Source organism: Kryptolebias marmoratus, linkage group LG7 (assembly GCF_001649575.2).
Source record: "Kryptolebias marmoratus isolate JLee-2015 linkage group LG7, ASM164957v2, whole genome shotgun sequence".
Classification (NCBI taxonomy): domain Eukaryota; kingdom Metazoa; phylum Chordata; class Actinopteri; order Cyprinodontiformes; family Rivulidae; genus Kryptolebias; species Kryptolebias marmoratus.
The window spans coordinates 19,969,978-19,992,944 of record NC_051436.1 but is presented as its reverse complement, the minus strand read 5'-3'; the positions used below and the strand labels follow the sequence as shown (position 1 = coordinate 19,992,944).

At 39.2% G+C, this 22,967-nt stretch overlaps 1 protein-coding gene across 3 annotated transcripts in view; it reads right to left on the bottom strand.

Annotated features, from left to right (window-relative positions):
- Positions 1–22,967, bottom strand: part of sorcs2 (sortilin-related VPS10 domain containing receptor 2) — a 421,817-nt gene that overhangs the window by 290,324 nt on the left and 108,526 nt on the right. For all 3 annotated transcript variants that reach the window (XM_025007208.2, XM_017422061.3, XM_025007210.2), the window contains exon 2: positions 19,105–19,172. In XM_025007208.2, the coding sequence (XP_024862976.1) occupies positions 19,105–19,172 (68 nt within the window). The remainder of the gene's footprint in view (positions 1–19,104; positions 19,173–22,967) is intronic.

The window sequence follows — 22,967 nt, the reverse complement described above, 5'->3', positions numbered from 1 at the left end:
CTATCCATCCATCCATCCATCATCCATCCATCATCCATCCATCATCCATCCATCCATCATCCATCCATCCATCCATCCATCCATCCATCCATCATCCATCCATCATCCATCCATCATCCATCCATCCCTCCATCCATCCATCCATCCATCCATCCATCCATCCATCCATCCATCCATCCATCCATCAGTGTCATCTTCTTCTTCTTCACGTAAACACAATCCTGTCCAATACAGACATGTTCTCTTCGCTGAAGTCTTACTTTAACAGTTTCCTTGTTTTAACATAATCTCTGCCATCTCTGCAGTAAATAAAGAATAAAATAAAGGACATTCAGTCCATTAGTTCACATAAAACACAATCATCTCTGTTCTCAAATGTTGCACAGTATTTTTGGAGCTCCACAATGAGCTCTATCCACACAAGAACACCAATACAAAGAAGAGGGAGTTCCTGTTAACAAATCAGATTTAAAGTCAGTCTGTTCCTCGGACACAGACCACAAAATCATTTCAGAATAAATATAATAAAATAATTGTCAGTTATTCGCCTGAAAATGGTCAGACAGACAAGATAAATCACTATTCAGTTGAATTCATTATTTTGTTCACCTGATACAATAGAATAATAGCTATTTTGTTTCGTATACATTAAGAATAGTTGTGATCAGACTCCAAAAAGTCAGGTTTAGGTTGTGATCTTTCACCTGAATCGGTTTGGTGTGTCTGGGCTTCTAATAATAAACTTATTTGTCTTCCATCTGCTTTTCTTCTGAAAACAGAAGACAGAAACTGACTCTACAACAATCTAACAATGAAGTACAGCTTAAAGTTACCCTTATGAATATATATCTAATTTAATTAAAATGAATTATTCAAATTGAAATGCAATAACTATTCTTTCCTAATAACTAACCATTTAGTTAATTAACTGGATGATACACAAACCAGTTTCTTTAATACCTTAAAGAGGCACCAAAATTCAAATAATTATAGGTTTTGATATGTAGATATTTGGCGCCACTCGAGCATTTAATACTTTTCTGTTTCACTGTGGCAGGTGTAGCAAAGAGGAAACGACTAAAATCACGTCCTGACATCAGCTCAGAAATGTAAACAGCAGCTGAGGCTCGTTAATGTTAGTTAGCTTGTTAACCGTCATTTAAGGCAAAAGTAAATGTTAACATTTACTGTCTGACACGTCACACAACATAATCCAAAAACTCTATAAGGAAAACGGAAAGGTGACGTAATGAGAATATTTATTCACATCTTACTTTGTGTGTTTGACTTGTTAAAAAAAAATAGGTTGGTTTAACAGCAAAGGTGAGGGTTGGTACAACCTCGCTACAAAATATTTAAAGATTAAAACTCAATGCTGGCAAAATTGGAACTGTTTTGGTCACTGGTCCCAGAAAAAGTCAAGCCATCTCATTTGAAACTTAAACCATCAACCGACTGGAATTCACTCATAAAAAGTAAGACTTAAGCAAAAACAAACAAAACTAGAAGAACTCCAAGAGCACAAATCTCCACCAAGGTCAAAGGGACACTGTCCGCTTGGAATTCTTTAAAAAGATTCCAGAACCCAGATGGTGATCCGGATCATCACTATGCTCTAATCACTTGTTCCCTGTACTATGTTTTACATTTCCTGAAAATTTCCTGAAAAACCATTCGTTACCTCCTGAGGAGTCTTGTACACAGTCAGACAGACAGATGGTACCAAAAAACAGAACCTCCTCGGTGGAGGGAATAAAATCACAAAATACATAAAAGTGGGTTGGTCTGCTGAACATTTAAAATGTGAAATTTAAAAGTACTCCAATCATTTACAACCCCAAAACCTTAATTAGGACCAAATTAGACATTAGGCAACCTAAAAAGACACTACAGATAAACTGAAAATCTAAAGAAAGGAAAAAAAAAAACTTGTTAGACAAAGACATCACACACTACATGGTTGGCAGATCCTGATGGATGTTAATATTTTAAGCAGAAAGCTTACAAAAGTACTTTAGAAAATTTTACCGGCTCAAATAGGATTGGTAGCTAAGTACTGACAAGATAACTGTATTAGAAAGTGGGACATTAACCTTAGTGCTCATTATCATCAACCAAACAATAATCTATAAAAGCCAGATGTTGGCAGCAATAATTCAACATTTGAACTCTAAAGAAAACCTCTGCGGTATATTGTATTCCTCCATGTGTAACACTTTTACATTATATTAAATCTACAAAGTTTATAGCTCTCAGGTAAAAAAAAAAAAAAAGGGAGAGAGAGAGAAAAAGCAACGTCTATTCAGCTTACTGAGGAAATCCAATCCCTGGCAAATAAAACACCAAAACTTCTACCAGTATCCCCACAGCAGTGCTTTCCTGTGTGTGGTCTAAAAGTCAGAGTGTTCTTCACAACACCAGCTTCTAACAAGACTCTGAAATTGGAAGAAAGATTAAAGGAAGAAAGAGGAAAAGACTCAAGTGTGCAAGGAAAAATAAAAGAAGAGGCTGCTAGTCGGCCAGCCTTTTGGGCTAAGAAGTGCCAGTTATTGTTTCCTGTGGATTTCCTTTCACAGTTTAGACAGTAGTAACTCCAGAAGGAGCTCCATCGCTCACTTCCTCTCTTCCGGCTGTGGGCTGTTGTTGTTGTTGTGGGCTTGTGTTGCTCCTCATAGGAAGAATGTTTCAGGAAATGAGAATCCTCTTCCAGATGACTGAGCTCATGGCCCCGATCAGTCTCACAATCTGCCTCCCGCAGACACTGTCGATGCGCGCCAAAAACCTTCATAAATACGTAAAAAACATTCATGGAATGCCACACTCCTTATAACCCAGGGACTCACAGACGCTCCACATGACAATGACTCTACAGTCGTCTTATCTTCCTGTTGATTTGGAATTCAGCCTGATAGGAGGTTGAGTTTCCTGCTCTTCCTATAAGCACTGTAAAATATGTTTTCTTCAACTCTAATTGTGGGATTTACAATAAATTACATTTGATGATAAAAATAATCAAATGATGCTTTTCAAAGAAAAGGGTCAACACTAAATGATCCTGCCTGTTTAAAGTTCTTAGTATCAAAATGCTTGCTAGCATACTAGTAAGATCAAAATGATTTCTGACTAAATTTGTGTTAATTTGTGTCTAAGCTGACAATTCTAGTTTCAAATAAATGATTCGACATTTAGCTTCTTACGGCTGCATACACCATGAGAGGTCACAAAGTCAGCTCTCATTCAGGTGGTTGTGTGACGAAAATTGCCACTTCATGACACAAGGCCCGGGCTACAGGTTTTTGCGCGACGTATCGTATGATTGGTCCGAATTTGTTTATGGGGAAAAGGCGGCGAACTTTAATGGAGTCATTTTGCTTCTACTGCTCCCCTGAGAAGCAGCTGGAGGCTGTTTAAAAAATACAGCCGTCTGTACAACTGTTCCAGCTAAACTTCTAAAATCTATCAATCTATGAACTTAAAAAGATGACAGGGACACAGGTGGCTCTTCGTGGCTGTGGTGGCCGGGAGGAAGAGCCTTGGGAGACGTTCCCTTCAATCACTCATTATAGTTCCCCATCATATTTGCCGAACAGTGCGTAAAAATCTGTCCAAGGACAGCAGAGTTGAGAAACTAGCAGTAAGAAACCTGTTTTAATGCGGCAGGAGGAGCGAGGAGCTTCCTGGGAGTTTAGATCCGAGTGTCTCGTGGACGATGAAAGGTGTGTGCGAAAACAAACATCTCGCAATCACGTGACCGTGAACTGACTTTGTGACTTCTTATGGAGTATACTGGAGCCTTTAGTCACCAAATCTAGTGACTATAACTGTCTTAGTAACTGTTTTACTTTGCTAGCTGATTGTTTTTTTTTGTCAGTCTTTACTTGCTAGCAGTAATATCAAAACTTAAAAAGACATTATGTACATTATGTAAAGTTGAGTTAGCTGAGTTTTGGTGCACAATCTCTACACACAGTAAGGTAGCTGAGGTCACCAAATAAGTAAAAAAAAAAAAAGAAGAAAAATCACACAATAAATGTTCTAAGATATCACATTTTGAGGAGATGTTTTGCAAGCGAGTGAACAAAAACAGCAGGAAACACACCACCTACACATGGGAATAAACCTTCCCAAACTGTTAAATCAGACATTTCATCATTTGGGAAACATCAATGGTTGTACATCAAACATAGTTGTTGTTTTTTCTGTCAGCTGCTACCTTTTGCAGGGGTTGGCACAGTGAGGGAACGCTCATGAAAGATTTGGCAATAGTTTTAAGCCTGACGTCCTTCCTGACAGAACCTGGACTCAAAACCTTCAGCTTCAGGATTACAATACCACCGAGCTGCCACAACCCACCACATCAATCTGTAACAACATTATCCCAAGACTATATTAGCTGTCTGGGATTTTATTGAATGTCTCAAATGAAGTAAAATATCTTGGTCATGTGTTGACAGACCGTCTGTCTGATGATGAGGACATTTACCGTCAGGTTGGAATGATATATGCTCAGGCAAATATCCTCGTTCGTAAATTTGGATTCTGTTCTGATGGAGTGAAACTGAACTTGTTCAGATCATATTGTACATCACTGTGTACGGCACATTTTTGGTGCAATTTAAAAAAGCCAGTCTTCATAGATTGAAGGTGGCTTATAATGATGCATTAGGACTCTTGTTAAAAAAAGCCCAGATGGACCAGTGCCAGTGAACTGTTTGTATCTGCTTGTGTCAGCACTTTGATGGCTGTTCGAAGAAAGTTTATGTTTAAATTTATTTGTCATTTAAATTAATCTAATAATAGAATTATTCTACTGTTGACTAACGTTAAATATAGTGCAGTGAAATACTCATCTGTGCTTTGGAGATATTGTAATGATTGCCTCCTGAATGGTTAGGTACCTATTGTATTTTTATTCTTTTATTGTATTTGCTATCTTTTCTATGTAAATTGGACTCTGAGTCTGTAATAAAATCTATTGATCTATCTATTTTCTGGTTAAAAAAGGTTTATTCTGTTCAGCACATCTCATGAAGGTATCAGTGTTGGTCAAAAACATTGCATTTTCAAGATAAAAGGCTCAGAAACTGTAATCATTTTCATTCTGAGACACAACATATTGGTGCGTTCCATTTACCTGGATCTGACCTCACAGCCAACTTAAACATATTTCAGTAGCAACTCAGAAAACCAGAAGGTTTGAAAACTGTATAAAACTAGGCAAATTCTTAGCAACACACGCTGACACCAGCGCGTTTTTCTCGTTTATTACTGTAGCTTTTCGTGCACAATATGATTTTAAGGTTGGTGTTGGTCAAGAATCTTTAACTTTCCAAGTCTGAGTCCTAATTACAGTTTATGTTTTGCAATTTGCAACTTGGAAATTCTATCTTCTGAGTACAATGGGAACGGACCAATAGCTCTGTAATTATGGATTGTTTGACAGAATCCATTATTTTGACAGATCGTCTTGTGCTGCTACATGATAATGAGACAGATTCAGAGCGCAGCGTTTGATTGACCAAAAAAAGCACAAAAAAATCAATGGTCAAAACTCATCTTACACCTTTTTTTTTGTTAAACCACTCTTAAACATTCTTAAATTACCTTAGGTTTGCAATTCATTTTTCTAACATCTGACAATGGATAGAATTAGGAGTTTATCTATTTATCAAATAATGGATCAGATACCATTTTACAATAAGGGTATCCTTATAAATGGCTAAGTATTAACTATGAATGCCCTTAATTAGCTAACAGGCAGTTGCTGACTCGTTTCTTAGCAACATTTATCTGTACTTTGTGTTTACCTGTCTTACCTAATTTGATTTTAAATATAAGACATTTGTCACTAAGTGACCTGCATGTAAGCACCATGAGTATTTGTACATATAAAGTTTGTTTCTGAATATAAAGTTATTTTTTTTTAAAGGCAAGCCGAGAAACTAGCAGAAATACATTTACCTGAATGAATGAAAGTACAGAACTTGATTTTGCCAAATAGTGTAGTATGTTTTATAAATTCCTATTATTACTTTATGAACTGTTTACAAACTCACAAAAAACTACCTATAAAGCTTTTTTTAATCCTTTATTACACATATTATATTATATATATATACAGATATATATATATATATATATATATATATATATATATATATATATATATATGTGTAAGCGATTATGGTCTACCAACTTTAATATTCATGAATCAAAATAAAATTCCCTTCATATGACACAGGCACTGAACTCTACAAAATGACCTCCTAGTTTTATGTTTTTGAACTGTGACACATTTTTTTGTTTCAGAGATACAGACAAACTTTCAATCTCCATGTTTTCTGGTGAAACTGGGCTCTCATATGCCCCTTTTACACCGGCTCTTCTTCAGAAGTCCCGCTCTACTCCGCTCTACTTTGCTCGGCTCTATAAAGAATGCATCGCGTCTCCACCGGCCAGCTTGGTCTGTAGCAGAGGAATGCCTCCTCGTGTTGCGGGCCGTGGGGGGGCGCTACGAAAACTTGGCGCAAGTTGTGTAAACAACGAAAGCGCTATGGACAACTTTGGCCCTGTGTTGGTGCTGTTTTTTAAACTTATGGGGATTCTCCTGAGACTTCAGGAAGAGAGGCGCAGTGGAAGAAATGCTCTGGATGCCGTGATTGTTGCACGGAGTAGGACAGCTGTTATCCGCCGGAGATTTCAGGCTTTACAGCGCCTTCAGCTGGGGGACAGACGGCATAGACGTTGCAGGGTAAGCTAACGCTGTTGTTTATATTCCTACCGTTAGCTCTTTATGCTTGCATCTGCTCACACTCACGACCAATGAGTGAACAGGAGCTAAGCTTGCGCCACCAACGAAGCAGGGCTGGCCCTGCTCTGAAGCAGGAACCAGAGAAGCAGGGCTGACCTCGAAAAAATGCCCATGGAAACGCGCGCAAAGTAAGCAGAGTAGAGTGGAGCTGGGACCTTTATTTATATAAAGGTAATATTTGACAAGCAACTAACACTGCAGTGCCTACATCCTGAGTAAAGGAGAAGGTGAAGTTTAACTCATCCAAAAAGATTTGAACGGAACAGAACTGCCACCCTACAGAATCCAGGCTTCCCTCTTTTTATGGGAGTTGCTCAAAAAGTAAGAAAAAGACACAAAGAGGCAAGGTGAGGAGACCAGGACTTCAGGTCTACATAAACACAACAATCCACCACTACAGCAGACTGTGAACTTTCCTCAGCAGGTTTGCTCAGGAAACATGTTTCATTCTTTCTGCACTAAAGGCTGAGGATTTTGGTTTGTATGTTCAGGTCCTTTAAACGAAATGGTTCCACTCAACTCTCCTCTACGACACTTGAGTGTTTTTTTTTTTTTTTGGTTTTGCAGCCACTTGCATTGAGAGAGCAGACCCGCTGCCATCTTCAGTGCTCTCACGGGTACCATCCCTCTCTCTTGTTTTCTCTCTAGGGTCCCTCCACGTTCAGGCTGTGAAATATGCATGGTGAAGTGGTGGAGGTGTGGGGTGCAGGGATGAAAGAGAAGCTATGCTCTCGCCTTGGTTAAGTATTTACATCACCCCAGACCATCTGGACTGAAGGAGAACGAACCAGTGAGAGAACAGAGAGAGAGAAAAGGAAAGAAAATGAAGGGAATGAATCTAAAATGTACACTGTGGAAGTGAGGAGAAGACGAGCTGAAGAGGAAGAGGAGAAGGAGAAAAAAAAAAAAAGCTGATCTGATTAGGCCCAAAAGCATTTGGTTCTACTTTGTGACTCTCTCTTCTAGTTTTGTTTGGGGAAATGTGATCTGGACCCCAAGGAGGAATAATCATCAACAAATTTGTAATGGTGGAATGACTATTTGTGTGTGTGTGTGTGTGTTTGTCAGTGTGTGTATTCACCCCGACATCTGAAACAAACTGATAAAGGAGGCATCAAAGTGGGAAGTATCGACAGTGAATTAGCCAAAAACTAACTAGTTCAGAACACTTGGTCATCTGACATGGAAACTCTTTGGCTACGTTCACACTGGAGACGAATCCAACCCAATTCTAGTTTTTTCACAGTGAACGTGACAAATCCGATGTTTTCCTATCTGACCCAGGTCTTTTCCATATGTGGTACTGAATCCAATACATATCCAATGTTTTTCAAAGCGCAGTGTGAACCTTCATGTCACATTTCATCTGACTTTTAGATTAGATGAAAGGTCGGAGGTCATCACGTCAAAGTCCCACCACTCTCCATCCACACATGCCTCTGCACAGAGGCAGCAGCCACAGCTCCAAAAAAGGTCATCATTACCTTTGCACGTTTTTCTTCTCGGCCATTTTTTATATTTTACCGTTTGGATGGACAGTTGTCCCTGATTGGACAGCAACTTCAGAATCAATACAAACATGCTAACAAATTTGTTTGTGTCTCATAATCTCACTGACATCTGTACAGATGCTGCACACAGGTGGCCGTTTGCTGGCCGCCCGTGATTTAGTAAATAGACATATTAAAGTTGAAAATATGGCTATTTGTTATGTGATATTGTAAGATATTTGTGTCAAATATTTACACAACTACAGTTTTACAAAAACACACTTTTGAAATACTTTTTTAAAGAAAAATACAATTACAATAAGCACTAATTGATTGCACCTAATTTGAATTCAATACAAATAAATTAAATTAACATAAATAATAAAAGCGCAAACAAGGCACCAACACAAGTCTCATGTCAAGGCCAATGAATAACAACAGAGAACTCTGACAAACAGACAGATGCTGTACTGTACTGTGCTTTTTGTGGCACAGGCTGCATGTTGGATCACTACATGTAACAACAAAACAAAGCATCTAATGCTGAATATAATAGCATCATTTTACTGTTAAACAAGGATATTATTTTCACCAAGCACAAAACGTGCTTACCATATTCGGTCTTGTAAAGCCAGCCGCTGAATTTCAGCTCAACTAACCATTTTTGGTTAAACTCGCTTGTTCCATGTTTATTGCTGTGGCTCCTACAACATGGTCACTCCAGGTAGCTGAAGGTGGCTCGGCCTCAGGGCTCATTAGAGTTGCACAGGGAAAAAATGTGTATAAAAAATGATGTTTTTTACAATAAACAAGCGGAGCTTAGCCTGGCGGCCCATCAGGCTTATAATACACTGGGGGAAACCCTGCTGCACACCTACATCCATGTGGTCATACTGGCTCACACATTTATGAGTCAGTAGTTAAAAGAATAATTTTCATTGTGTCATTTTGTAAAAACAGAATTATTTAAATCTTTGCACCACTGTCAGTTTCACTTTACACAGTTATTTTGGCAGAAATATTATATAATTGCTGACAAACATCCTGAAGCCCTGGAGGTGCTACATGTTGCTACACTCATAAATATCAAAAGAATTCTATGTAAATAACACTGTATTGCAGATATGGTTACAATGTAAAGATTTATGAAATAGAGTTCACATGAACCACTATAAAATTTGGGGCATTGAAGCTGTTTTTAAATTAATAAATTTGGTCTCTAACATGTACTGAAGGAATCATTTGTGTCAGGTCGGGGAGAGAAAAGAGCAGCGAACCCAATGCGCAGACTCATCGTTGTTCAAAGGCAAATAAAATAATTTATTTTTTAAATTGAAGAGCAAAAACAAAATGCTAATGGGGCAGCAGAATCAAACTATATCAAAAAAATCCTAGCAAACATGACAAGGCAAGTCATGACGTGGGACCTGGACAGCGCGCCAAAGCGACAATGAACCAGCGAATAAATGGAGGAAATGACCAGGTTTTAAAGCAGAGCGTAATTACGGGAAGTGGGTACAGGTGAATAATTACAACTAGGATCAGGTGAAGATGGGCGTGGCAGGAAGACAAGAGATAAACAGAGAAGTGAATGATGACCAGAAACAAAGACAAGGAACAAGAACTGAACTAAGACAAGGCTAAACATAAAGATAACTAAATAACAAAATAAAACCCCAAATCCTGACAGTATGAGGCATATGAACGGATAAATGGGTCTATGTTTATGTGCTTTTTACATTCACGTTTCAGACATAAACTCTTTCCCCTGAGCCCTTAGATGTTTGAAGCATCATTGTTATTTTTTCCCACAATTATGACCCATTTATGTCAGGGATCATCAAAGCTTCAACTTTCGGTAATGGATGATCTCCATCATTACTTGACTTGTTAAAGGCAGCTTTGAACAATTTTGCCCGAGGAAAACTAAAACACATAAAAGGTAGTGCAGAATAGAGAGGAAGACAAAGAGAAGAGGAGGTGTGAGAGCTGGACGTCTAATCCGTCCGTCTGAAGTGCGACACTCCCTGCTGCTTCTCGTAAAGAAACCCTGGAGACTCCTTGTGGATCTGTCCCCCTCCCCACCTGCCCCGTTCTCATATTTTTTCTGTCCCTCCCATGTAACCGATGTCCTGCAGGAATGCACACATTATAACATTCACATGAACACATCAAATGAAAACGATAAAGCCCGTACAAAAGCATTGGTACCAACCTAAAGAATAGAACACTAGAGATGCAAAAACAAAGCAACATGCACATAATTATAAAAAGCTACATCAAAGTGTTTGCATATACATTGGCCTCCAGTGTTATGGCGTCAAAATGTAAAACACCCGAGCAGCGTACTATCAGTAGCCGTGTTTGTGGATGTGGGATTTGGTTGATCTAGTGTACGTAGAAGTGCCAGATTGTCATTTTGTCTCTTCATTTATAATGGAACAGTGAACCCCCCCCCAGAGCTACCATCCCCCAAAGATGTGTGAAGACAGCATTAAATATAAATACTCCCTCTCCTCTCACACCAGCCCCCTGTTCATATGAGTGTGTGATTAGTGTGGGAGTAACTGCTATCAAATGGGTACCGTGAGTTCATTGACTTCTTCAAGTCATAAATGAAACAGATTTGGGATATTCTGTGACCAACATGGAGTTTTGAAGAGCACTTGCCCCTTGTGCTTTCATGGTGCATTCCAGTAGCACTGGGAAATGGAAATATCTGAGTTCCTAGTCGTAAATTTCAACTGGAACGTCCCCTGAAGTGCGCCTTCTGAGAAAGAGTGAACTACTCCAACTACCCCCAGATAGGATTTCAAGATGGCTGCAACTCACAACTTTAGCAAGTAAACTCTGTTCCTTTTACTATTAATATTTTCACAGATAATCACTCACACAACTCGTACTTTTTAAAGTGTATAAAGCAAGTAAAACGTGTTCAAGTGGAGTGCATATCTATTTAGTAAGATTTCAAATTCAGAAACTGCATGAAAAATAAGGCTTTGCTGCGAGAGTCCATCTTGTTTCCGACTTGGCGGGACAACTGGAATGTGGTAAAGTGGGAAATTATGTCACTCTGACTTCCCAGTTATAAGTTCTGATGTTATTGGAACGCACCATCAGACCACAAGGGGCCAGTTCAGACGTTTTATAACCCTTCGAGATAGTTTGTCTTTGTTTTCACACTGTCAGTGCTGTGGCCGTTCACAGTCCTTATAACCAAGTGTTTCGGGTCTTAGGGATATTGAACTGATGTAGTGAGATGTGATTGGTTCATATTTACTGTAAACGTAAGCTGATTGGCCGAGCAGTTGAATGCTCTTCCAGCACCCACATTATTAAAACTTTATTAGCATTGCTAAAGTAGAAGCTACTTTACTGTTGTCATTGTCTGCTCTTCTTTGAACATGTGCAGCACAAAGAAGATTGATCTATTGCACAGGTCTTGGTTCCTATGACTCCTTCTGAATAATAACAATAATACAATTTTTTGAAAGGCATCTTTCAAGACCTTCAAGGGCATCGAACAACAATTAACATGAAATCAAAGCATACAAAGAACAACTTTCTAAAAGCAAGATTAACAGTCAGCACAACCTAAAAATACAAAGTCAAAGATACAAAATCAAACTTTATATGCCATCCTAAAAAGATATAGCTTTGAAAGTAGTGAGAGAATCGACATATTGAATGTGATGGCGGAGAGAGATCCAAAGACGAGGGGCTTCTGATCAGGTGAGCATGTGGCACTGAGAGAGAAATAAAGAAGCTGGATATCAGAGAATGTGGCGGCGTGACAATGTGCAGAAGATTAGAAAGACATGGAGGTGCAAGGATGTTGGGAGACTTGAATGTAGGAAGAAGAGCCTTGGACTCAGTGCAGTATTTTACAGATAGTCTATGAAGTTGTTAAACAGGAGTATTCACCTCAACAGAAGGTGTTCTGGTAACGACCCGGCCAGCTGGGTTTTGTACCAACTGAAGTGTATTTGGTTACCAGAGAGGATAGAATTACAATGGCATGTACAAGAACCAGAAGATGTAAAAGAACCAGAGCAAGTACAAGAACCAGAGAAAGTACAAGAACCAGAGCAAGTACAAGAACCAGAGAAAGTACAAGGACCAGAGCAAGTACAAGAACTGGAGCAAGTACAAGAACCAGAGAAAGTAAAAGAACTTGAGCATGTATAAGGACCAAAGAAAGTACAAGAACCAGAGAAAGTACAAGAACTGGAGGATGAACAAGAACCAAATAATGGAAATGAAAAGATGTGGACTGGTTAATACTTTTAATCTGTTTCAAAACTTAAGGTACTATTGAAAAGGACACCTAAAATCTTAATTAAAGATCTACACAAAGAGAAATTACCAGATTTATCTGAAACAGAGTTAGTTCCAACTAGTTCATCCTCCATTTTATTGCTGTTTAATATTGTTGAATGTTTGCGATGCTCTTTGAAACTCTGCTTTAAAAATGAAACAAGACCCAGAACATACAGCTGTTGATTTAGTTTATTTAGTAAATTGGAGTGAATGCCATTGGGTCTTCATCTCAATCTCACAATTCCTAATTGATTTATAATTGGACAGTAAGGTTTATACGCAAAAGGATTAGAATTTGGTCTATTTGTATTTTTTGATTGTTTTTTTTATAGTGCTAAAATTATAGCGTTTCTGGTGAATTAGCGCAACATAAATAAACCTACACTTATTGAAAAAAAATAAAATAGATCTTTCTCCATGATCACTGGTCCATGATTTAGTCAAGCAGCAGCTCTGATTTGTCCGACATCGTCTTTATTTATAGGTTTTAAAGATAGTAAAACTGTGCTTGAATGAAAATAAAATTTGTAAAAATTTCAATTTGTAACCTGTATTTAGCAAAGCTGAAAAAGAAAAAAGATATATTTTCATCAATTTACAAACAGAAAGACAACATATTCCTGATGCAGAAGGGTTTGCATATCAGAAGAAAATATGAGCGACTTGCATTGAGAATTTATAAAAAATAAATAAATAAATAGAAAACAAAGACACATGCATCTGCTGCTCTCAGTATGAGGATCAAAACTGGTTTACTCAGTATTTCATGGCTCCTCGCAGAGCAGCAGAGTCTAAAGACGAGCTCTGTCAGCCTGAAGTCATCACAGCGTTTCGTAATACAGAAACAAATCCTCAGGGGTCTGCCTTATCTACAAGCTCCTCTCGTTTAGTTACTTGAAATCATTATCAAAATTGATCTGAATTAAAGGCAAAAAATTGAGTTTGGTCTCCTGAAAGTGAAAGTCCGGATAGAAAGAGTTTCTACTTCCTGTAGGTATGATGCAAATAAGCACAAAGTGGCTTTTACGCTCAGCCTTCTTTATTCTACTACTGACGGATACTGTTGATCCTTCACACACAATATTCTTGAAAAAAGAGGAGCCAAGTCAAGGAGAAGATAAATCTGATATAAATGTGACCGGGCAAGAAGTGCAATGCTTTGAGATGCTATCATGCTCTGTTTTACCTGATTTATGAATAAGTGAACAAAACACACATGGTTTCTAAAGTCTTTTAGACTTGTCTAACTCTGCTGTTTCCTGTAAATGACATTAAGAATCATTTAAAAAAAGAAACAAACTCAAGGTCTGCATGAATGGCATTTGTAAAACAATACAAGTACAGTACAACACAACACACTCTGGTGTTTTTTACTAACTGTAAGTGCCATTTCGTCAAGCGTGAAGTGGTCAAAGATGTTTGTGGATGCATGGTCCCAGTCCACTTACTTTTGTTCTCTTTTTTTTAGTACATATGGCTGGTGCAACAGGACACCAAAGGCAAAGACCAATTTATCCCTGAGAGATTGTCTTAAACGTGGATGTGTTCTGAATTCTTGGGGGGAGATTACAGGGGGATGAAGAAGCCACCAGGGGAAATAATGACAATAGTTATGCATAGCCTTGAAGGTAGATATTCATTAAAAAAAAGGTCTCATCTTTATTCTTTTGCTGATGCAACAATTGCAATAACTATTTAATTTCTTTTTAGTGTTTGCAGTGCTGTTAGCGAGGTCCCCCCCCACCCCCACCCATAAAAGAAGCTGATAGAAGAGTAAGCAGAGCACCTGAGTATCAGAAACCCACACGTCGCCTCTGCTACAGCATCCATTATTGAGCACAGTGTGACACGCTGAGGCTCCTATTCCAAAGAAAACAAAGGGAAAAATATGGATGAAAGAAAGATGACCTGTTCCCACTGAACTGTTCTACAGCCTCTACAGGATAATCTCACACCCAACGGTCGAGTGCAGCGTAAACACAGGTATATGAAGGACACCTACTTATTTTGCAGCTCTTACTGAGTACACCAACTTCAAAACCCTTTTTAATGTGCATTTTCTTTAATATTGTCCTGCAAGTATTATTATTTTTGTCTAGGGAGGTTAAAATTAAAATTTAGGCAACAATGTGACAATATCGTTGCCCACCAGAAGTTATTCGCATTATGCTAATACTTCTGTCCTGTGAAGGTAATTGTTTACTGAGCAAGATCCTTGAATAAATTAAAAGCTGAAGTATAAATTAAGTGTATGCTCACTTTTTCAGACACCTCTACACTACAAGTTAGGGCAACGACCAGCGTGAAGGGGAAAAAAATCATCCAGAATGTTGTTGGTCCTTGAAGCCTCTTAAGGCATAATCCATAAGAAGTCAAGAAGTCGGTTCACAGTCACGTCGTTCTTTTTTGAGACGCTTGGATCAGAACTCCTCTGAAGCTCCTCCCTCCTCCGACAGCGTTAAAACAGGTTTCTTCCTGCCGGCTTCTCAACTCTCCTGTCCTTGTATGGATTTTTGCTTCCCTTACCGCGATCAGACGTGTTTATTAAACCGACGGAGACAATCCCAGCCACAAAGAGCTACCTCTCTGCGCAGACTTTTTAACTTCATAGGTTTCTCTGTTTTGCTGGAACAGTTGTAAAGACGGCTGTATTTTCTAACAGCCTTGTCTCAGCAAAGCAGTAAAAGCAAAATGCAAAGTCTTCAGGGGTGTATTAAGAATGCAGTGGGCTCCCCGTTACATGTAATGGAGTGAGATGGGTCCGTGGCCACAGGCTTGGCTTCATCGTTGACAATCGGAATCAGGAATGGACACACGAGTCTCATGCCTTAGCTATGACTGGGATCCTGACAAGGTCATGGAACCAAGCTGACGCAGACTCGAAACCCAGTCCAAGAGAGAGAGGAGCCGGGGGGGGGGGGTATATGTGGCGAGGGTGTCCTTGTCGTGGAGAGCATAGTGATGTCGTCATTTAAAGTGAAGGTATGGCAACTCACCAACTGTGTTTGGTCAATAAACAAGAAAAGGCTAGAAATCATGCTTCCAGTTACTAAGAAGATTTATCCCTTCTTTGTGTTAAAATTGCTTTAGTAATCATCTCATAGGGAAACGTTCATATTTCTTTCCACATACCCCCCCTTCAAAGACAAAAAAATAAACCATCAGGTAATATCTTTGGTATGTTGCTTCACTTTCTCTCCCCGCGGGCTTCACAAAAAATTGTTCTCGTAAAACAAGTCAGAGGATTTGTTTGGAGCTAAATTGTAGCACGGGGCTTTGGCCCAGTCATAACAGACTGAAAGACGGACATGCAGAGTTAACACAGAGCAATCATAAAAGAGCCCATTTCGATGTCAAATCCTAGGAAAAACCATAACTCTCTGCATAAATCTGGTTAGGATTTGAAAAATAAACCTGACACATTTAAACACTCAGGACTACAGATGTCCGACCCAGGTGGATTTATTTCAACCTTTGGAGACACTGAAGAACACAGACCCGTGTTCTGCAGGTTTTTAATAGGTTTTTGTTCCAGCTGATGTCTTCAATTATACTTTTAACTAAACAGTTAATACATCTCCCTAGTTTGTATTAGATCATTTGGGCTAAAATACACAAAATTAAATTGTCTGAGAGAGAGACAATACAAATTTCATCAGTTTATCCTGCCACTAAATCTTGGTATGTCTTGGGGGATCCAAAATGGCTGCCAGACTGGGAGCAATGTCAACAAACACGTGTTTCAATGCGAAGCCACGCCGTCATTAAAATGATGTAGGTCTTCAGCTATACACAAGATCTTTCTAAAATTCAACACACTGGTTTAATCCTGTCAGCTCCATGAAATGAACAGAATGAAAACAGAACGAGGCAGAGGAGAGCCAGAAGTCAGCAGGGAAGATGAGGTTAGGAGAATGTGGATTGGACAGATAGACTGTCAACATCCGGACCGATAACATCCCGTCTTTATCAAATATTGTAATAGTACTAGTGTAAAAAAAGACAGGCTTGACAATTAAAAACAACACAATAATATGTTGTAGGATCCAGATTGGAAAGAGCTGAAGCTTCAGGGAAATCAAGATATGTGCACTTTATTTATATATTCAAATCATTACTTAGACATGCAGCAGCAGTTAATCACATGAATTCTGTGATTAAGACGGCCATATTTTACATTTCTTGTATAAAAAGCAAAGCCAGAAAGTGTCAGTGTGAAAATAGTACAGGGTCGGCCATTTCTATGGATACACCTTAATAAAACGTGAGTGGTTGGTGATATTAACTTCCTGTTTGTGGCACATTAGTGAATGGGAGGGGGGAAACTTTTCAAGATGGCTGATGACCATGGTGGCCATTTTGAAGTCGGCCATTTTGGATCCAACTTTTGTTTTTTTTCCAATGGGAAGAGGTTCATGTGACACATCAAACTTATTAGGAATTTTACAAGAAAAACAATGGTGTGCTTGGTTTTAACGTAACTTTATTCTTTCATGAGTTATTTACAAGTTTCTCACCACCACTTTTATTAAGACGTATCCGTATAAATGGCCCACCATATAAATCAGCTACCTGCTGATTTATCATGTGTCAATAACTTTTGAAGATAATTTTTGTTGATAAATTGACTGAATTCTCACAGAATTGAATATTGTACGGTTACGTACCTATGAAAGGATATTCCAGACACGTTTTGTGTGTTTATTGGTGCAGTTGTAACATGCACACAACTCAGGCATGTTGCTACAACAAGATGACTGATTTTTGTTTTAATTGTCCACTGAGTCACACGTTCACGTAACGAGTGCTCCCTCCCCATTTTTAACTCTATGTCAATACAAGAGAGGGAAATGTTGGCTGTATATAAAAAAACAAAGTTTTGGGAGAAGTTTTAGCCAAGTTAGGAATGTCCTTTCTCTGTAATTAGACATTTTTGTTAATGTGGATGTTCTCATCACCTGGTGGAACAGCATTGGGATTTCAGCATTTTTCTCATGCAGACAGAGAAAAACATAAAAGTGAAGAAAAAAATAATCTGTTGGTAAAAAGATGACTTGAAAAAGATTTTTGGCCTTCCCAAAAATGGTATTCTATTGTGTCCTCAACACCTGTAAGGAACAGTTTGTGTTAATGATACTCATGTAAAAGGCAACTCTTCATTTTCAGTCACAATGGTTTCAGTTCGTTAACCCAGTCCACCTGAAAACTTTTCTTCTCTCTGAGTTAACTTTCTCTCAGTGTGAAACCTGACATCTTGATCTTACGCCACCTGACAGGGCAAGACTGCAAACCCATTCATCTTCTCCTATCTTACTGTTTGATCCTACAGTCCTGGGACTTCAAAGCCTTAAGGTCGGTGGACTGTGGCTGTCCATTCACCGTGCCAAACTGACAGCTACAGAGGAACTGCAATATGCCTCATGCATTAAACCTAAACAGACAGAACCACATTGATCCTTCTAGAAACATTGCTAATTTCATAATAACTTCTGCATTTTGGACAAAGAAGCCAGCGCACAGCTGGCCAGCTCCTGTTTCTGCCAATTTAGGTTGAGTTTAGACTAAACTCCACCATTTGCTGGCTTTTCACTTACAAGGCAAGCTGTCCAGTATTGAATCTCCAGCATTATTCATACACTGCAACAATTAAAACATCAACAGCGAAGGAGAAAAATATGTACATTATTCATATCTGTCCTCCAGGGACACTGGCACTCAGAGCTAATGAGAGGCGGAAGCTTTGAAGTCATGGAGGCTTCAGTGAGGTGAATGCCATGAATTAAGCACAACCATCAAACCCGGTTTGCTCTGTACGAATGGCTTCTAGACAACTAATTCTAACAAGTTTTATGAGTCCTCACTTGTCTATTTTCTGAGATTTATTCAGAAATTTGAATGTAATTAAGTCTGCTCAACCCCTGTTTTCCACAAGGTCGGTCTCGGTTATAAAGCAGGCTCCACGAACAGGTCGGGAGCCGATGAGAAATGAACCGGACATTAATACTCCATGAGGTTACATGTAGGAGCACAAGATATAGCTGTTGCCAAGTGGAGTGGAAGGAATAAATACTGTATCTGCTGTTGGACAGCAAGAGAGGTGAGAAGTGTGTTGGCGAGTGGCAGCCCCACTAAATACAGGAACCTCTGCCAGGCAGACTTAACTCCTGTCGCTGCCGGTGTCTGCCATCCTGACTGTGCCATGCTGATACGCTATCTGCCTAAACAGATGCCCGCTCTAACCTCGCAGCGTCCCGTTTTCTGGTGTCCCGCTTTACTTTCAGCTACCTGCTGAGGTTTTGTCCATCACCGAGCTCTGTTTCACCCTCGCCTCCTTCAACAAGCACAGCGCAGAGATAACAAAGACCCACGTTGACCTCAGTGTTAAAAAGAGGCTGCTGCTGCTTGCTGACGGAAGGCCTGCACGAGGCGAGACATGACAAAGACACACAGCAAGGATAAAGATGGTCCGAGTGTTTGGCCTACCTCCACAGGGAGCTCTCCAGCACCTTGGTAGAGTCAGCGTGGTAGTACTTGGTCAGGATCAGGATGACCTACAGGAAAACACGGTGGACAATGATTACTTTCATTGAAAATCTGCAATGATAAAACTGGTGGTAAATGGCTTGCACTTATATAGCGCTTTATCTAGTCCAAGGACCCCAAAGCGCTTTACACTACAATCATTCATCCTCACATTGACACACTGATGGTGGTGAACATTGTAGCCACAGCTGCCCTGGGTGAGAAGTGAGACTGCCATCACATCGGTGCCACTGAGCCCTCTGACCACCATCAGTAGGCAAGGCAGGTGAAGTGTCTTGCCCAAGGACACAACAGCTGAGACAGCCGGAGCGGGGGCTCAAACCAGCAACCCTCCGATTACAGGACAAACCCCTACTTCCTGAGCCACTGCCGCCACTGGTGAGTAAAATGAGAGCTGAGAAGCTGATTTTCAAACGAAAGTCAGCACCAACCGCCAACATGATAACATCTGGAAGTAAGTAAATCATTTCTGTAAGTTTAAAGACCACATTTTTTTGTTGTACAGCTGCACAGTTTATATTTGAAATGAATCAATAAATCCATCCATCAAACTTTATTTAGAAAGCACTTTTCAAAAGTAAAGTCTAGCACAAAGTTCTTTATAGTGAATGAATGAGTGGGTAGGTAGGTAGATAGATAGATAGATAGATAGATAGATAGATAGATAGATAGATAGATAGATAGATAGATAGATAGATAGATAGATAGATAGATAGATAGATAGATAGATAGATAGATAGATAGATAGATAGATAGATAGATAGATAGATAGATAGATAGATAGATAGATAGATAGGAATTACTTTAAAAATTAAAGTAAATTAGCACTGAAAAAATACTTACAAAAGATTAAGTCTGATTAGAATTCAATAAAAAGTCAAAACTAGCAGATAAAATGAACATAAGACTTGACTTCATTTGTAAATGAATAATTCAGCTAAAAGCCAGACTGCAGAGGTGAATTTTGAGTTGACTTTTCCAACCATCAACACCTTCAGCTGATCTCAGGTCCTCAGACAGGCTGTTCCACAAGCAAGAACCATAATAAGAAAATGAACCTACAATCAGAAGATCCTTTCTAGAGGATCTGAGGGGTCTGGAGGTAAACACAACTTTAATAAATAGGTAGAACTAAGGCTAAAAGTAATCTTAACTGTCACTGAACCTTAAGATTACATGTAAAATGCACAGGAAGCCAAGGCAGTCTCTGAAATGTGAGATTTATTTCAAGCCTTTGTCAACATTCATGCAGCTGAGATAAATTCTTCTTAAGGAGAGCAGAGTGTTACAGTAATCAACCTTCAACGTGAAGCATGTACCAAAGTCTCAGCCCCAGACTAAATATTTTACTAATTCCAACATAGTTGTTCCAGAGTTTCTTGTCTCCCCACTGATCAACCCTGCCTTCATATAATTCAAAACAAGAGACTCGTCTGGAGAAAAGCTACTGCTGCTGTCACACTGGTTAAGAGTTTGTGACGTCTATGGGCATCTTAGAAATTCTTTCTATGATTGTCAAAATGTGACAAGATGAAGAGTATTTCGGAATGTCAACTAACGATGCATTCCTGTTAAGTGTATTGGATTGAAGGGTGGGACAGTTACAGCATACCAGGACATACTTATGGAGCATTGTGTTTTTCATCACGATTAACACATTTGTGGCAACCGGGAGTTACTGGAGGTCACGCGATGTATGCCCCAACATCAGATACAACATTCCTATTTTCTTACAGTCACATATCTTAATACTCCATATAGAAACAAAAAGGCTAATATGCAGCAGGGAGTATAAAAAACTGAGTGCCAAATCAAAAACTTTTAAAGCTGTAGTGAAGTGAGACAGTTGCATGGGAAAAGTCATAATGTATGGTGAAAAAAAAATCATTTACTAAAACAAACCCACACAAATTTGTAACCCAACTCTGCAGATCCACTGGGGCTTTTAGCATCATTGAGAATCTTGTTTTGGTTCCATCCCACTCTCAAGCTTTCTCTTTGAAGCAGCATGCAGCTTTATTTCATTAGAGGCCTTGAATAATTTCACCATATGCAACATAAACATAAAACACAGCACCTACGGCAGGTGAGTGGCTTGTCTACCTTTACAGTATGCTATATCTAATAATATATACGATCAACAAGATGGAACAGTTAATTTGTCTTTAGTTAAACCCTATGACTTTGGCTCAGAGGTTTGACAAAACTCAGCTGAGATTTGAGCTGCTTTTGCATCATGATCATGTTTTCAGGGGCCTCTAGCTTAATTGTTAATAAGGTTTTCTTAGTACCACCAGTGAGGCAATACACCTGCTAAAATGTAGCAAATGTTTGGTTCTGATTTTATAAATATCTTCTATTGTTCAAACATAGGCAACTATGGAGAGGTTTTTCTCTGAGTTCTGTGTCAGTTAGCTTTAGAAGCCATCTTGACTCATCGCTGACTCCAAAACTTAATCACTTGAAGATGTTAACCCAATGATCATTTCCTGAGAGTTTCAATAAAATCTGTCCAGTGGTTCATGTGACATGCACACAGACAATTAACATGACAATCCTTTTTTTCAACTAATTTCTCTTGTGCAAAGGTCACTATCCTTAATGTTTTCATTGTTTCCCTGCTTTTCAGCAGATCTTCAAGTTCTGCAGAAGCCTGCTAATCACTCATTCAAATCAGGTGTCAAAGGAGAGAAACCATGCAGGATAGTGTTCCTCCATGAGCATGGTTAGAAACCACTGTTCTACGCATTTCCTTTACAAGAATTCGTATTGGAATTGTTTGTTTTAAGAAAATAAAAAATGTTCTTTGATTTATGGGACAATCACAATCGTATTCCAATGTATATATTTTGAAATCGGTACATTTAATGCATTATTCATATAACTAAGACATCTTGCTTTGAGGCACAAGCCCTGTGTGCACAGGATCAGATATGCTTGTCTTTCATATATCTTAGAGCTGCTGGTCTTGACAGCAAGGTCTGCTGGGATTTGCATCGCTATGGCAGGACTGCCAGTGGGTCAGGCAGCACTGCAAGGCCCAGAGGTGTGATTGACAGCCTGGTAAAGAATTCTAGGTACTGGAGCACACAAAGAAGCCACTCCGACCTTCAGGCAGAGGTGAGTTGATTGGCCCAGGGGTGGGGGGTTGTTGCCAAAACAGGCTATTTTAAAGGTGCCTGCCTTGGGCCAAGCAACAAAATCTGTGTAATAAGAAAACTCCTGATACATCTTAATGTGGACAGCGAGCACACCCTGCATTACTGTAACGTCTGTACAGATAGCACACAATTATAGCTCTCGTTTTCAGGCCACACTCGCCTCAGTTTTTGTGTCTGAAAGTCTCAGAGTCAGGACGGCATCCGGGAAAATGAAAGGCAGCCAAGAAAGTAGGAGGGAAACCTTTGATTGAATTGCTTACAAGACGGTCTAAAAGCTGTGACTGTATTATTCACCTGACTTACTAACGTATGGCTTCAGGCCCAAGTATTTTCATAAATCTGTTTTCATTCCAGTCTGCACAAAGTCAGGCTGCAGGTTTTCAAATCGCCTGCTGATGTCTGAACAAGGCCACAGGCTTTCAAGCAATCAGGATGCAGTCAATTAATTCCAAAATAAACACTTTATTTTTTTTTTTTTATGAGAACCTTCTTTGAAGCACGTCTTTATTTTGGAATCAAAAGAGTTTTCCAAACAAAACTGAGAAAAAAAACTAGCAATTAGAACACCCACAGCCAGAGAAGAAGAGAGGGAACCTCAGCTCAGGGCAAAAATTGAAAAATCTCCTCAGATGAGACACGAAA